The sequence below is a fragment of the Coregonus clupeaformis genome, chromosome 1 (assembly GCF_020615455.1).
Source record: "Coregonus clupeaformis isolate EN_2021a chromosome 1, ASM2061545v1, whole genome shotgun sequence".
Taxonomy (NCBI): domain Eukaryota; kingdom Metazoa; phylum Chordata; class Actinopteri; order Salmoniformes; family Salmonidae; genus Coregonus; species Coregonus clupeaformis.
In genome coordinates this window covers 1,845,317-1,859,249 of record NC_059192.1, presented here as the reverse complement: position 1 = coordinate 1,859,249, position 13,933 = coordinate 1,845,317, and the positions used below count along the sequence as shown (strand labels likewise).

The window sequence follows — 13,933 nt, the reverse complement described above, 5'->3', positions numbered from 1 at the left end:
TCATTGTAAATATGAATTTGTTCTTAATTGACTCGCCTGGATAAATAAAGGTTAAATAAAGAAAATAAAGAAAACACAGTTTAACACCTAACTTTGTTTTTGAAATTCCACCACATTGTCACATGACAAGTAGATTCAATCTTTAAATAAAATACAAACACATGATCTTGCAATGATGTCATTCATTTGCCTCTTGCAAAGTGAATGAGGGCATTTGCATTGTGACTTAGTAATGTCCTTAACACTGTAAATACCACATGCCTTCCCATGGGAAATGGACTTCAGGTGGAAACAACAGTCCTGAATTTATGTATTGATTGACTATAATCATGTTTTCACAACCACATGGTTCCTATAAAATGTGAGCTTTTTAAAGAGAGTTGTTTGGGTGAAAACAACCATCACTATATGTCGTTTGATATTTATATCCATGGCTCAAATTACAGGGGGGGCTGGGCAACCCCATAACAAATTGGGTGCCCTCAAGAGACATTGGGCATCCCCAAGAGTTAATGTATCATTTGAACCCTGTTTATGTCTACTCCTCAAATATGTTCTTGCCTTTAGCCCTTGCTCCTTCCTCATGAGGGTGTCTGAGAGATAATGTGTGAATGTATGGGCCTGAGTCTAAGTGCTGTTGGTGAATGGGTCAGATATGGATCCAAATGAGAGACAGAGATAATAGCACTGCAGGCTGGCTCCAGCAGGGGGGCAGCACACACTAAATCATGTCCTACGACCTATGCAACATCATGAAGGAAGTAACACAGGCTGATGCCATCGAATAGCCAATAGAGAATACAGTACCAGCCCTTCTGTTTTGTCAAGGAGTAATAGTGATGGAGGAAACAGCTGTCAAGGAAGGGGGGGCTTCACAGGAGGTCACACACACAAGGGCTGTGCTGTGCCTTGTGCCTCCTCTCCAACCTGACTTAGATGGAGCCCATTCAGCTGTCCAGGTCACAGCTCACCAGGGTTCGGGTCAATTCCATTTCGATTCAGTCAATTCCGGAAGTTAACTGACATTTTAATTGCAAGAAAAAAAATCTCAATGCTTTTCAATTGGAATTTCAGTTAATTCAATACTTGCTGAATTGACTGAAATTAAATGGAATTGACCCCAAACCTGCAGCTCACACGCACACAACCACCACAGAGTGAGGGACACACACTACATACAGATGTAGACATAAAATGGACATAGGGTTAAAGGGGAGGTGTCTTTAGGTGTCTGCAAATACTGTAGGTATCTGTGCAGCCTGATGCTGTGCTCACTGAATACATTTTAGCCTCCTAAAAAACAGTAACAACACAAACGGAGCCAGTCTCGGTTTGCTCCCTACCCCTTCCCTTTAGCCCCAACTTTTTGATGTTTGCAGATCTGAGGGGTCTGGGTTGGTATAGGCCGTGTAGTGGTGGAGCTTCCACCATACTCATCTGTCGGGCTGCATCACTACCTGCTACTGCAACTGCACCGCCCTCAACCACATGGCTCTCCAGAGGGTGGTGCATCACCGGGGGCACGCTGCCTGCCCTCCAGGACATTTACAGCACTCGGTGTTGAAGGAAAGCCAAGAAGATCTTTAAGGACCTCAGCCACCCGAGCCACGGTCTGTTCACTCTGCTACCATCTAGCAGACAGAGACGGTACAGGTGCATCAGCAGGGACTGAGAAACAGCTTCTATGACCAGGCCATCAGACTGTTGAACAGCCATCACTAGCCGGCTACCTGACTGGTACTCAGCCCTGCACCTTGAGACTAATGCCCCATGTATAAAGTAATTGAACGCTGGTCACCTCATTCTGTTTATATACTGTTGTTTACTCACTGTGTCTGTATATACTGTAATCTCAACATAACTCATCCTTATATACTGTACCTACTACTGTACATACCATTTTCTTTTCCAAATTATATACTGTCTATAGATACCACGTATTTATATTCTCAAACATGCTCACTCTAATATATCTACTTCGGATTGTTATTTCTTGATTGGATTTTTTTGATTATTTGTGTATTTGTATTGTATTTGCAAGACATTCTACTGCACTGTTGGAGCTAGTAACATAAGCATTTCGCTGCACCTGCTTTAACACCTACAAATCTGTGTACGCGACCAATAAACATTGATTTTATTTATTACTTACACCTTACAAATCTGCACACATCGAAGGTTTAGGTCCAATGGGAAGGGGTATGGGGAGCAAATTGGGACTGTCTGACACAGAAGAGACACTTGCACAATGCAAACAAGGTCAAGGTACAAGAGGTCATTAATGTCCAGATAGATTCCTACCCGTTCCCTCTGTCGCTCCTCTGTTCTGGTTGTGTTCTTACAGCCAGGGTGCCACACGGTTGATCCTGTGGAATAGAACAGAGACAGATGGTCTAAGTAAACAAAGACATCCAAACCTAACCTGATCCCAGATATGTTTGTGCTATCTTGCCAACATTTATGGTCACACTTAAGTGTTGGCTATACAGCAGATCTGATACCAGGCTAAACCAACCCAGCTATACCGTAATAACCCTTAAAATGCTCCAATCATAACGTCAGCCCATCTAGCTAATCACCTTGCAGGTACATCTCTTCTCCTTCTGTGAACATCTGGTTGCACCTGCTGCATCGTGCACAGCTGGGATGGTAGTGTTTGTCCCCTGCCTGGAAACAACACACAAAACACACGCACAGATACCATTAAGGACTGGAATATATGATTCACCTGTGGCCATGCTGACTCACTCTTCCATCCAGGGCATGGTTTAGTGTAATGTCCAGTGTATGTATATTTCTTTGCAAGAGCAGTCAAGAGACATTTGCATTACATCAATGTTGTATACAAACTGTATTCAGTTAACTGATTAAATCAACCTTTAATTCACCCATTCATCCAGGCACACTACAAAGGGTTCACTGTCTAGCATGATCAGTCAACCTGCCTTCAAATATAGGAGCTATCCTCCCTTTGTACAGTACTTAAGTCAAAAGTATCCTCCCCTGATATCGCAGAGGACTACAGTAATTCAAAACTGCATAACTAGGTGCTTTGCATACACAGCGACATTTCACAAAAGCATTTAGGAACGGGACACTGACCAGAAGAGATAAATACTCAAATGGAGCAGCACACAGCCCTCACCAACCACTCTCCCCACTCACCAGCACACTAACAGTGCCACAGATATGGGGCTATGGCCTGGGAAAGGAGTCTTTAACCATCCCTGTTGGACCAGGACCACCTTCCAGACACACACAAACCGCACTAATCGAAACTCTAGTGTCGATATGTCTACACGAAAACGATTAATCTTTAGCAGAATTGTGAAATGCTCTTACATAATCTCCTGATTAATCTTCTGAATACAGGACTACGCCAAATAGTCACTAACATGAATGAGTTCTTCTAAATATGAATTGTTTTTGTGCACACACACACTCACAGACACTGGCCACCTGTAATGGCCAAATCCATTGGGAATGAAACAGAGTAGCGATGGCTCCATTTCATCAGTGTATCCAGAATTGAACAAAGCAGCATGTCGGTCTGCCTCAATGTAAGTGACACAAATCATTCTGGTTGCCCACTCTCCCATCTGCTGCTGTTATTCCTCTCTGTCTCTCTCTTTCCTCCCTGCCATAGTAGGGGCCAGCCTGTCTGCAGACAGAGATGCAAACAGACTATGAGTTATGGGAAATCAAATGTTTGGATAATGTCACTGCCTGCCAGGCTTACAGTAATCCTGTAATAAGGCTTCTCTTGATGATAGTAATAGGAAAATACTACAGTGGGGAAAAAAAGTATTTAGTCAGCCACCAATTGTGCAAGTTCTCCCACTTAAAAAGATGAGAGAGGCCTGTAATTTTCATCATAGGTACACGTCAACTATGACAGACAAATTGAGAAAAAAAAATCCAGAAAATCACATTGTAGGATTTTTAATGAATTTATTTGCAAATTATGGTGGAAAATAAGTATTTGGTCACCTACAAACAAGCAAGATTTCTGGCTCTCACAGACCTGTAAATTCTTCTTTAAGAGGCTCCTCTGTCCTCCACTCGATACCTGTATTAATGGCACCTGTTTGAACTTGTTATCAGTATAAAAGACACCTGTCCACAACCTCAAACAGTCACACTCCAAACTCCACTATGGCCAAGACCAAAGAGCTGTCAAAGGACACCAGAAACAAAATTGTAGACCTGCACCAGGCTGGGAAGACTGAATCTGCAATAGGTAAGCAGCTTGGTTTGAAGAAATCAACTGTGGGAGCAATTATTAGGAAATGGAAGACATACAAGACCACTGATCATCTCCCTCGATCTGGGGCTCCACGCAAGATCTCACCCCGTGGGGTCAAAATGATCACATGAACGGTGAGCAAAAATCCCAGAACCACACGGGGGGACCTAGTGAATGACCTGCAGAGAGCTGGGACCAAAGTCACAAAGCCTACCATCAGTAACACACTACGCCGCCAGGGACTTAAATCCTGCAGTGCCAGACGTGTCCCCCTGCTTAAGCCAGTACATGTTCAGGCCCGTCTGAAGTTTGCTAGAGTGCATTTGGATGATCCAGAAGAGGATTGGGAGAATGTCATATGGTCAGATGAAACCAAAATAGAACTTTTTTGGTAAAAACTCAACTCGTCGTGTTTGGAGGACAAAGAATGCTGAGTTGCATCCAAAGAACACCATACCTACTGTGAAGCATGGGGGTGGAAACATCATTCTTTGGGGCTGTTTTTCTGCAAAGGGACCAGGACGACTGATCTGTGTAAAGGAAAGAATGAATGGGGCCATGTATCGTGAGATTTTGAGTGAAAACCTCCTTCCATCAGCATGGGCATTGAAGATGAAACGTGGCTGGGTCTTTCAGCATGACAATGATCCCAAACACACCGCCCGGGCAACGAAGGAGGGGCTTCGTAAGAAGCATTTCAAGGTCCTGGAGTGGCCTAGCCAGTCTCCAGATCTCAACCCCATAGAAAATCTTTGGAGGGAGTTGAAAGTCCGTGTTGCCCAGCGACAGCCCCAAAACATCACTGCTCTAGAGGAGATCTGCATGGAGGAATGGTCCAAAATACCAGCAACAGTGTGTGAAAACCTTGTGAAGACTTACAGAAAACGTTTGACCTTTGTCATTGCCAACAAAGGGTATATAACCAAATATTGAGAAACTTTTGTAATTGACCAAATACTTATTTTCCACGATAATTTGCAAATAAATTCATAGAAAATCCTACAATTTGATTTTCTGGAGAAAAAAAATCTCATTTTGTCTGTCATAGTTGACGTGTACCTATGATGAAAAGTACAGGACTTTCTCATCTTTTTAAGTGGGAGAACTTGCACAATTGGTGGCTGACTAAATACTTTTTTTCCCCACTGTATGTCTCATCCCTCTGTGTAGCAAGTGGATAAACAAGGCTAAAGTCCTCATAGTCTGTCTGATACTCTGGTACCTGACCCATTACTGAGTTCCCATACCCAGTAACACTCCATGGCCTGATTTGCATATTGTCTGCAGCAGTTAAGGCCATTCTCAGAGCACAATGTAATCGTGGTAATAAAATGACTCCTTAAATGGCATGTCACCTGTTGCTACGGAGGATCTGATAACTTAGAAAATCATTGGCTGCAAATGGAAGTACTCGAAGGGTCTAATACCCCACGAGTACTCTCTCATTTACTGTCTTGTCAAAACAACTCTGCTTTTCAGGGTCACTTTCCCTTCAGGTAAATGTAGCTCTTGGAAAAATAGTAAAGGATACACACAGAGAATACAACATACTGAAATGTATATCATACAATAAGACCAGACTAATGCCCAAAATAATAATTCTAAAATAAAGAAAACAATATTCAGAATGCAATTTACTGTAAAATATCTATGCCCAGAGAATCACAAACTACATAGTTCACTCACCACATAAACAATGAAATACAATAAATTCTGGAAATGAGTTACTGAACACAAAATCATATATAAACATGTACGTAACCATGTATTTCTAGTACTTATATATACACAAACTGTACTGGAAATGTACACATAGAATAAGAACAAATCAGAAACAAGTCAAATACGATGAACAACAAATGTAATCAACAAGTTATACAAATTCTAGACTGCATAGAGCAATTACTTACCTTTGCAGGGTGTGTGTAATATATGGTTATGTAGCACTATATTGGATCACTCCAATATGGTATCCTTTAGCGCAGCAGGATACATTCCGAGTAAGGATTTCAGAATAGTCCCCTGTACCGGGTAGTGCTGCGCCTGACCCCCTTAAATAGCTGCCATCGCACTACTTCCACCTCTTCTTTTTCTCTGCGCATTCCTGAGAGGATTCTCTTGGTAAGAGCTCTACGTTAGAATGTATAAGCACAGATGTACAGTTGAAGTCGGAAAGTTACATACACCTTAGCCAAATACATTTCAACTCAGTTTTTCACAATTCCTGACATTTAATCCTAGTAAAAATTCTCTGTTTTAGGTCAGTTAGGATCACCACTTTATTTTAAGAATGTGAAATGTCAGAATAATAGTAGCTCCCGAGTGGCACAGCGGTCTACGGCACTGCATCTCAGTGCTTGAGGAATCACTACAGACTCCCGGTTCGATTCCAGGCTGTATCACAACTGGCCGTGATTGGGAGTCCCATAGGGCGGCGCGCAATTGGCCCGGGTTTGGCCGGTGTAGGGCTTCATTGTAAATAATAATGTATTCTTAACTGACTTGCCTAGTTAAATAAAAGTAAATAATTGTATTCAGCTTTTATTTCTTTCATCACATTCCCAGTGGGTCAGAAGTTTACATACACTCAATTAGTATTTGGTAGCATTGCCTTTAAATTGTTTAACTTGGGTCAAACGTTTCGGGTAGCCTTCCACAAGCTTCCCACAATAAATTGGGTGAATTTTAACCCATTCCTCCTGACAGAGCTGGTGTAACTGAGTCAGGTTTGCTCACACATTTTCTATAGGATTGAGGTCAGGGCTTTGTGATGGCCACTCCAATACCTTGATTTTAGTGTCCTTAAGCCATTTTGCCACAACTTTGGAAGTATGTTTGGTGTCATTGTCCATTTGGAAGACCCATTTGCGACCAAGCTTTAACTTCCTGACTGAAGTCTTGAGATGTTGCTTCAATATATCTACATAATTTTCCTTCCTTATGATGCCATCTATTTTGTGAAGTGCACCAGTCTCTCCTGCAGCAAAGCACCCCCACAGCATGATGCTGCCACCCCTATGCTTCACGGTTGAGATGGTGTTCTTCGGCTTACAAGCCACCCCCTTTTCCCTCCAAACATAACGATGGTCATTATGGCCAAACAGTTATATTTTTGTTTCATCAGACCAGAGGATATTTCTCCAAAAAGTACAATCTTAGTTCCTTGCTGAGCGGCCTTTCAAGTTATGTCGATATAGGACTCGTTTTACTGTGGATATATATACTTTTGTACCTGTTTCCTCCAGCATCTTCACAAGGTCCTTTGCTGTTGTTCTGGGATTGATTTGCACTTTTCGCACCAAAGTATGTTAATCTCTAGGAGACAGAACGCGTCTCCTTCCTGAGCGGTATGACGGCTGCGTGGTCCCATGATGTTTATACTTGCGTACTATTGTTTGTACAGATGAACATGGTACCTTCAGGCGTTTGGAAATTGCTCCCAAGGTGGAACCAGACTTGTGGAGGTCTACAATTTTGTTTCTGAGGTCTTGGCTGATTTATTTTGATTTTCCCATGATGTCAAGCAAAGAGGCACTGAGTTTGAAGGTAGGCCTTAAAATACATCCACAGGTACACCTCCAATTGACTCAAATGATGTCAATTAGCCTATCAGAAGCTTCTAAAGCCATGACATAATTTTCTGGAATTTTCCAAGCTGTTTAAAGGCACAGTCAACTTAGTGTATGTAAACTTCTGACCCACTGGAATTGTGATACAATGAATTATAAGTGAAATAATCAGTCTGTAAACAATTGTTGGAAAAATTACTTGTGTCATGCACAAAGTAGATGTCCTAACCGACTTGCCAAAACTATAGTTTGTTAACAAGAAATTTGTGGAGTGGTTGAAAAACGAGTTTTAATGACGCCAACCTAAGTGTATGTAAGCTTCTGACTACAACTGTATAACCAGATATCAATTGCATAGAGCAGCTAGCTAGCTAGCCTCTCTATCTGGATGTGTTGCTGTCCCCCCACCCGGTTTGGCTTGTGCCATCTTGCTTGGGTTTGTCCTTCGTTTAATGACTTGTGACAGTGTACCAACCTGGGAGATACTCGTATTGCGGTGCTGAGGGCTTGTTCTAGTTGTCTTTGTCTTGGTTTGTCCACCGGAAACCTCCCGGTTTAGGTTTAGCCCTCGGGCTCCGCACCTACCCCTGGCAAGATCGGGAGTCTGTGTATATTTCCCTCTGGCGGGCTTGCAGTTCTCCCCGGAGAGTGAGCTACGTGTCGCAAGGCGCACCACGTTTATTTCTCACAGGGCGCAGCCATCTTGTCTAGACTCTTGTGTGTTCCACGGTGAACAAGCTATGCAAAGTAGCTAGCTTAACGAGAGTTGACCATTGCAGGACTAAGTACTAAATTGCTAAGCACACTTCCCTTACATCCTGCCAACTTGAACCCCCACACATAAACAAGAATAAGCTTAAATGTGGTGTGAGTTACAACCAACCCACACATATAAAGCTAGGAATACACTATAAACGTTTGTGAGTTACTGTGCTCTCCCCCCACGGTCAGGTTGTTCACACTCCATTCACATCTCCTCTCCTTCAGAGAGTGTATGACACAAGGCTGATACTGTAGGTACGTAGTAATCTTGACTATTATACAGTATTGCGCAGTGTGTACTATTGACATATTTTAATACACTGTTGGCTTAACTTTTCCAACTTTGGATCACGCACGGAGAGCGGTTAGAGAACCCAACAGTTATCTGGCCTGCATTGCTTTTGGAGAACTCCTCCTCCTCTGATGACCGTATTCTCCCCTTTGGGGGTGGTGCATCTTCATGGTGGCACCCCTTCGGCCACTTTTGGCTTCAGTGGTGACTTCACGCCGCCATCTCTGGCTGGCACAGTCTAAACTGCCACTCATGCCAGGTTCACCCTTTGGGCCAGGGGTTGACAACATCATACAGCAGACTACAAAACTGCGCGCCCTAATGCCGCACATCAGAGGAACTGGAAGACAGGGCCGAATGTCTCGATAGCGCTCCAGCAACGTCTTGGCCCCCCTCTTCCCCCGCCGAAACAGCAGGGGCAGGGAAATGGGAGCCAGCCTTTTACACCCTTACAAGCAGCAGACATGGCTAAGAGGGGCGTGCCCCAGCAACCCTCTTGATGTGCTGGAGGTCGGCTGCTTGCCCCAAGGGCAAACTGGGAGAGGCGGGTGGAGTCCCCCTGGGTACCGGACACAGTCCTCCAGTTCCGATGCCCTACAGGGGCATCTAGGTCACCTCATCTGGGTCACAGACGGAGCGAGGAAGGAGGCATTCCGGCATCACTTCTGAACAAGGACACAATCAGAAGAGTAGAGCCGCTAGAACGGCTAAGTGAGTCCTACAGAACCAGTCAAAAGTTTGGACAAACCTACTCATTCAAGGGTTTTAATTTATTTTTAGTATTTTCTACATTGTAGAATAATAGTGTAGACATCAAAACTATGAAATAACACATATGGAATCATGCAGTAACCAAAAAAAGCGTTAAACAAATCAAATATATTTTATATTTCAGATTCTTCAAATAGCCACCCTTTGCCTTGATGACAGCTTTGCACACTCTTGGCATTCTCTCAACGAGCTTCATGAGGTAGTCATCTGGAAAGCATTTCAATTAACAGGTGTGCCTTGATAAGAGTTAATTTGTGGAATTGATTTGCGTTTGAGCCAATCAGTTGTGTTGTGACAAGGTAGGGGTGGTATACAGAAGATAGCCCTATTTGGTAAAAGACCAAGTCCATATTATGGCAAGAACAGCTCAAATAAGCAAAGAGAAATGACAGTCCATCATTACTTTAAAACATGAAGGTCAGTCAATCCGGAAATGCTTCACAGAGTTCAAGTCACAGACACATCTCAACATCAACGGCTCAGAGGGGACTGGATGAATCAGGCCTTCATTGTCAAATTTCTGCAAAGAAACGACTACTAAAGGACACCAATATTAAGAAGAGACCTGCTTGTGCCAAGAAACACGAGCAATGGACATTAGACTGGTGGAAATGTGTCCTTTGGTCTGGAGTCCAAATTTGAGATTTTTTGTCGTTGTGAGACGCGGTGTGGATGAACGGATGATGTCCGCATGTGTAAATGTGTAATTCCCACCGTAAAGCATGGAGGAGGAGGTGTTATGGTGTGGGGGTGCTTTGCTGTTGAAACGGTCTGTGATTTATTTAGAATTCAAGGCACACTTAACCAGCATGGCTACCACAGCATTCTGCAATGATACGCCATCCCATCTGTTTTGGGCTTAGTGGGACTATCATTTGTTTTTCAACAGGACTGTGGAGTGAGCTGAAGGTTCGAGTTGCCAAACGTCAGCCTCGAAACCTTAATGACTTGGAGAAGATCTGCAAAGAGGAGTGGGACAAAATCCCTCCTGAGATGTGTGCAAACCTGGTGGCCAACTACAAGAAACGTCTGACCTCTGTGATTGCCAACAAGGGTTTTGCCGCCAAGTACTAAGTCATGTTTTGCAGAGGGGTCAAATACTTATTTCCCTCATTAAAATGCAAATCGATTTATAACATTTTTGACATGCGTTTTTCTGGATTTTTTGTTTGTTATTCTGTCTCTCACTGTTCAAATAAACCTACCATTAAAATTATAGACTGATCATGTATTTGTCAGTGGGCAAACGTGCAAAATCAGCAGGGGATCAAATAATTTTTTCCCTCACTGTATACGTGTTTGTGTTGGGTGGAGTAATAAAACCCTTAATACGTATTCCTGCGATTGTCTTCAAATCATTATACAACGTGACAGAATTATCGACCCTCTTAAATGGAGACAGCGGGAAATGCTGAGCTGGCGACCATCGTAGAGATAGTCCAGCATCACGAGGACTGTCTCTCCAGACTTGGCAGTGCCATGGACAGGGTGCTGGCAACCATCCTGCAATTGGAGGGGAATGTGCTGTCCCTCCAGCCTCCATCACCGGTTCCGGCACCAGCCCCCAGACCACCACAACCTGCCTCCGTCCCATCTGAGCCGGTCCGCAGAATAACCCTGTCCCTCCTGGAGTGCTTTGACGGTGCGCCAGCGAGATGCAAGGGATTCCTCCTGCAATACAACCTGTACCTCGCTCGCTACGCCCAGGCTGTCTCCGAGAGAGACAGGGTTGCCACAGTCATCTCGGCACAAACCAGACGGGCCCTGGACTGTGGTGCCGTGGTCTGGGAAACGTGCAGACCCGAGGTCGAGTCCTACGAGCGCTTCATCCTCCTCTTCCGCTCGGTGTTTGATCATCCTGTGGAGGGCCGAGAGGGGGGTGAGCTTCTACTCCGACTACGTCAGGGATCTAGGACCGCCTCAGAGTTAAACCTGGAGTTCCGGAACCATCGTGGCCACCACGGGATGGAACGAATCAGCTCTGGTCACCGTTTTCCACCGAGGACTGCAGGAGCATGTACAGAAGGAGTTAGCCTGCCGTGATGACAACCTGTCACTTGACCATCTCATCAGCATGGCAATCCGGATGGACAACCTCCTGCGGTTCCGACGAAGATCTGCGCGGAATCCGGAGCCCATGGCTACACCTGCTCTGTGGCCAGAGCCGATGGAGGTGGGCTCTGCAAGTTTGCCCGAGGCAGAGCGTAGGAGAAGGAGGAATCTGGGCCTCTGCTCCTATTGTTGAGAAAGGGGTCATTTCTCCCCGACCTGCCCTCTATCCACTAATAGGCGAGGAGGTGACAAGCCAGAGAATTCCCATGCTCCAACCCCGGTAGGAAGCAAGATCTCCTCTCCTTTTCTGTCACCTCAACCAGTTAAATTCCATTAAATTCCATTAAATTCCCTGAATACCCTAGCCCCTCACTCCCGTTGCTCTGATTGATTCCGGAGCTGCTGGGAATCTTTTGTGGCACTGGCCACTGCATTACGCATTCCTTTGGTTCCCCTACAGTCACCCATTCCGGTTAGAGCCCTGGATAATCGTCCAATAGGGACAGGGCTCGTACATCACATCACTGTTCCCGTTTCTCTGCTGACCCATGACACTCATTTAGAACAGATCACCTTTTTGATTATAGACACCTCCACGTGCCCCTTTGTTTTAGGTCTCCCCTGGTTGAGTTGGCAAAACCCTGTTATTTCCTGGTCCGAGAGGAGACTGCTGGGTTGGTTGCAGGAGTGTCAGGGAAGGTGTCTCGCGGTGTCTGTCAACACCACTACGGTGGAAAGTCTGGACCACGCCCCTCAAGTGGATTTACCGGAGAAATACCAGGATCTGCATCTGGTTTTTTCTAAGACCCAGGCTACACGCCTGCCTCCTCATCACCCCCCATCATCCTTCCATTCTGTATCATCGCTCCAGTGGTGTGGGATGTGGACGCCGACATACGGCAGGCCCTGCATATGGAACCCGCACCTGCACAGTGCCCGGAGAACCGCGCCTACCTGCACACGGGTGTGCGGGACCGCCTCCTTACCTGGGCGCACACGGCCCCTGTGTCGTACCATCCCCTGCCTGACCGAGAAGTACTGGTGGCCCACCTTGGCTAGGGACGTAAGTCTCTTCCTGCTTCATCTGTGCCCAGTCAAAGACACCCAGACACCTCCCTTATGGAAAGCTCCTTCCCCTGCCAGTTCCACAACGACCCTGGTCTCACCTCTCGGTGGACCTTGTAACTGACCTTCCCCCTTCCCAGGGGAACACCCCCATTCTTGTCGTTGTTGACCGGTTTTCCAAAGCTTGTTGCCTCCTTCCTCTGCCTGGGCTCTCGTCGGCCATGCAAACCGCGGAGGCTCTTTTTACGCATGTCTTCCGGCACTACGGGATCCCGGAGGACATTGTGTCAGACCATGGCCCTCAGTTCACCTCACGTATATGGAAAGCGTTCATGGAACGCCCGTCCTCAAGCTAATGGGCAGGTGGAGAGGGTCAATCAGGAGGTGGGCAGGTTCCTGAGGTGTTACTGTCAGGACCAACCGGTGTAGTGGGCAAATTTTCTACCTTGGGCTGAGTACACACAGAATTCCCTCCGCCACTCCACCAGTAACCTCACTCCTTTCCAGTTCGTGTTGCGGTATCAGCCAGCCCTGGCACCTTGGCATCCGAGCCAGACCAAGGCCCCTGCGATTGACGAGTGGTTTTGGCGCGATGAGGAGAACTGGAATTCTGCGCACACTCGTCTCCAGTGGGCCGTGCGTCGGCACAAGGAAATGGCCAACCGCCACCGCACTGAGGCACCTATTTTCTCTCCAGGCGACCGGGTCTGGCTCTCCACCCGGAACCTGCCCCTCCACCTGCCCTGCCGGAAGCTGAGCCCATGGTTGCTGGGGACGTTTAAAGTCCTGAGGAGGGTTAACGTGGTAACGCACCGTTTGCAACTCCTTGCTGATTACTGAATTAACCCGACTTTTTGTGCCTCTCCTCAGGCCAGTGGTGCCTGGTCCCCTCGCTGAGGCTGGACCCAGTGACGCCCCGCCTCCTCCTCTAGACATCGAGGGAGGTCCGGCGTACTTGGTCCCTGAAGTCCTGGATTCGAGGCATCGAACAGGGCATCTCGAGTACCTCATCAACTGGGAGGGGTACGGCCCAGAGGAGCGGTGCTGGGTTCCTGCGGTGGACATCCTGGACGCTTCGCTGACCAGGGATTTTCACCATCGGCGCCTTGACCGACCCGCACCGCGTCCCCGAGGCCGGTGTCGTCCCGCTGCTAGTGCTGCTGCTCATTCCGTTCA

The 13,933-nt window shown here is 46.1% G+C and overlaps 1 protein-coding gene across 11 annotated transcripts in view; it reads right to left on the bottom strand.

The window, feature by feature from the left end:
* Nucleotides 1-13,933, bottom strand: part of LOC121568072 (actin-binding LIM protein 1) — a 182,707-nt gene that overhangs the window by 31,404 nt on the left and 137,370 nt on the right. For 9 of the 11 annotated variants that reach the window (XM_041878674.2, XM_041878655.2, XM_041878646.2 and 6 more), the window contains 2 exons: nt 2,580-2,667; nt 2,302-2,366 (listed from right to left, as the gene is read on the bottom strand). In XM_041878674.2, coding sequence (XP_041734608.1) covers nt 2,302-2,366; nt 2,580-2,667 — 153 coding nt within the window. Of the gene's footprint in view, nt 1-2,301; nt 2,367-2,579; nt 2,668-3,446; nt 3,834-6,156; nt 6,449-13,933 lie in introns of those variants that run through there. The other 2 variants (XM_041878718.2, XM_041878692.2) reach the window with 2 other exon arrangements.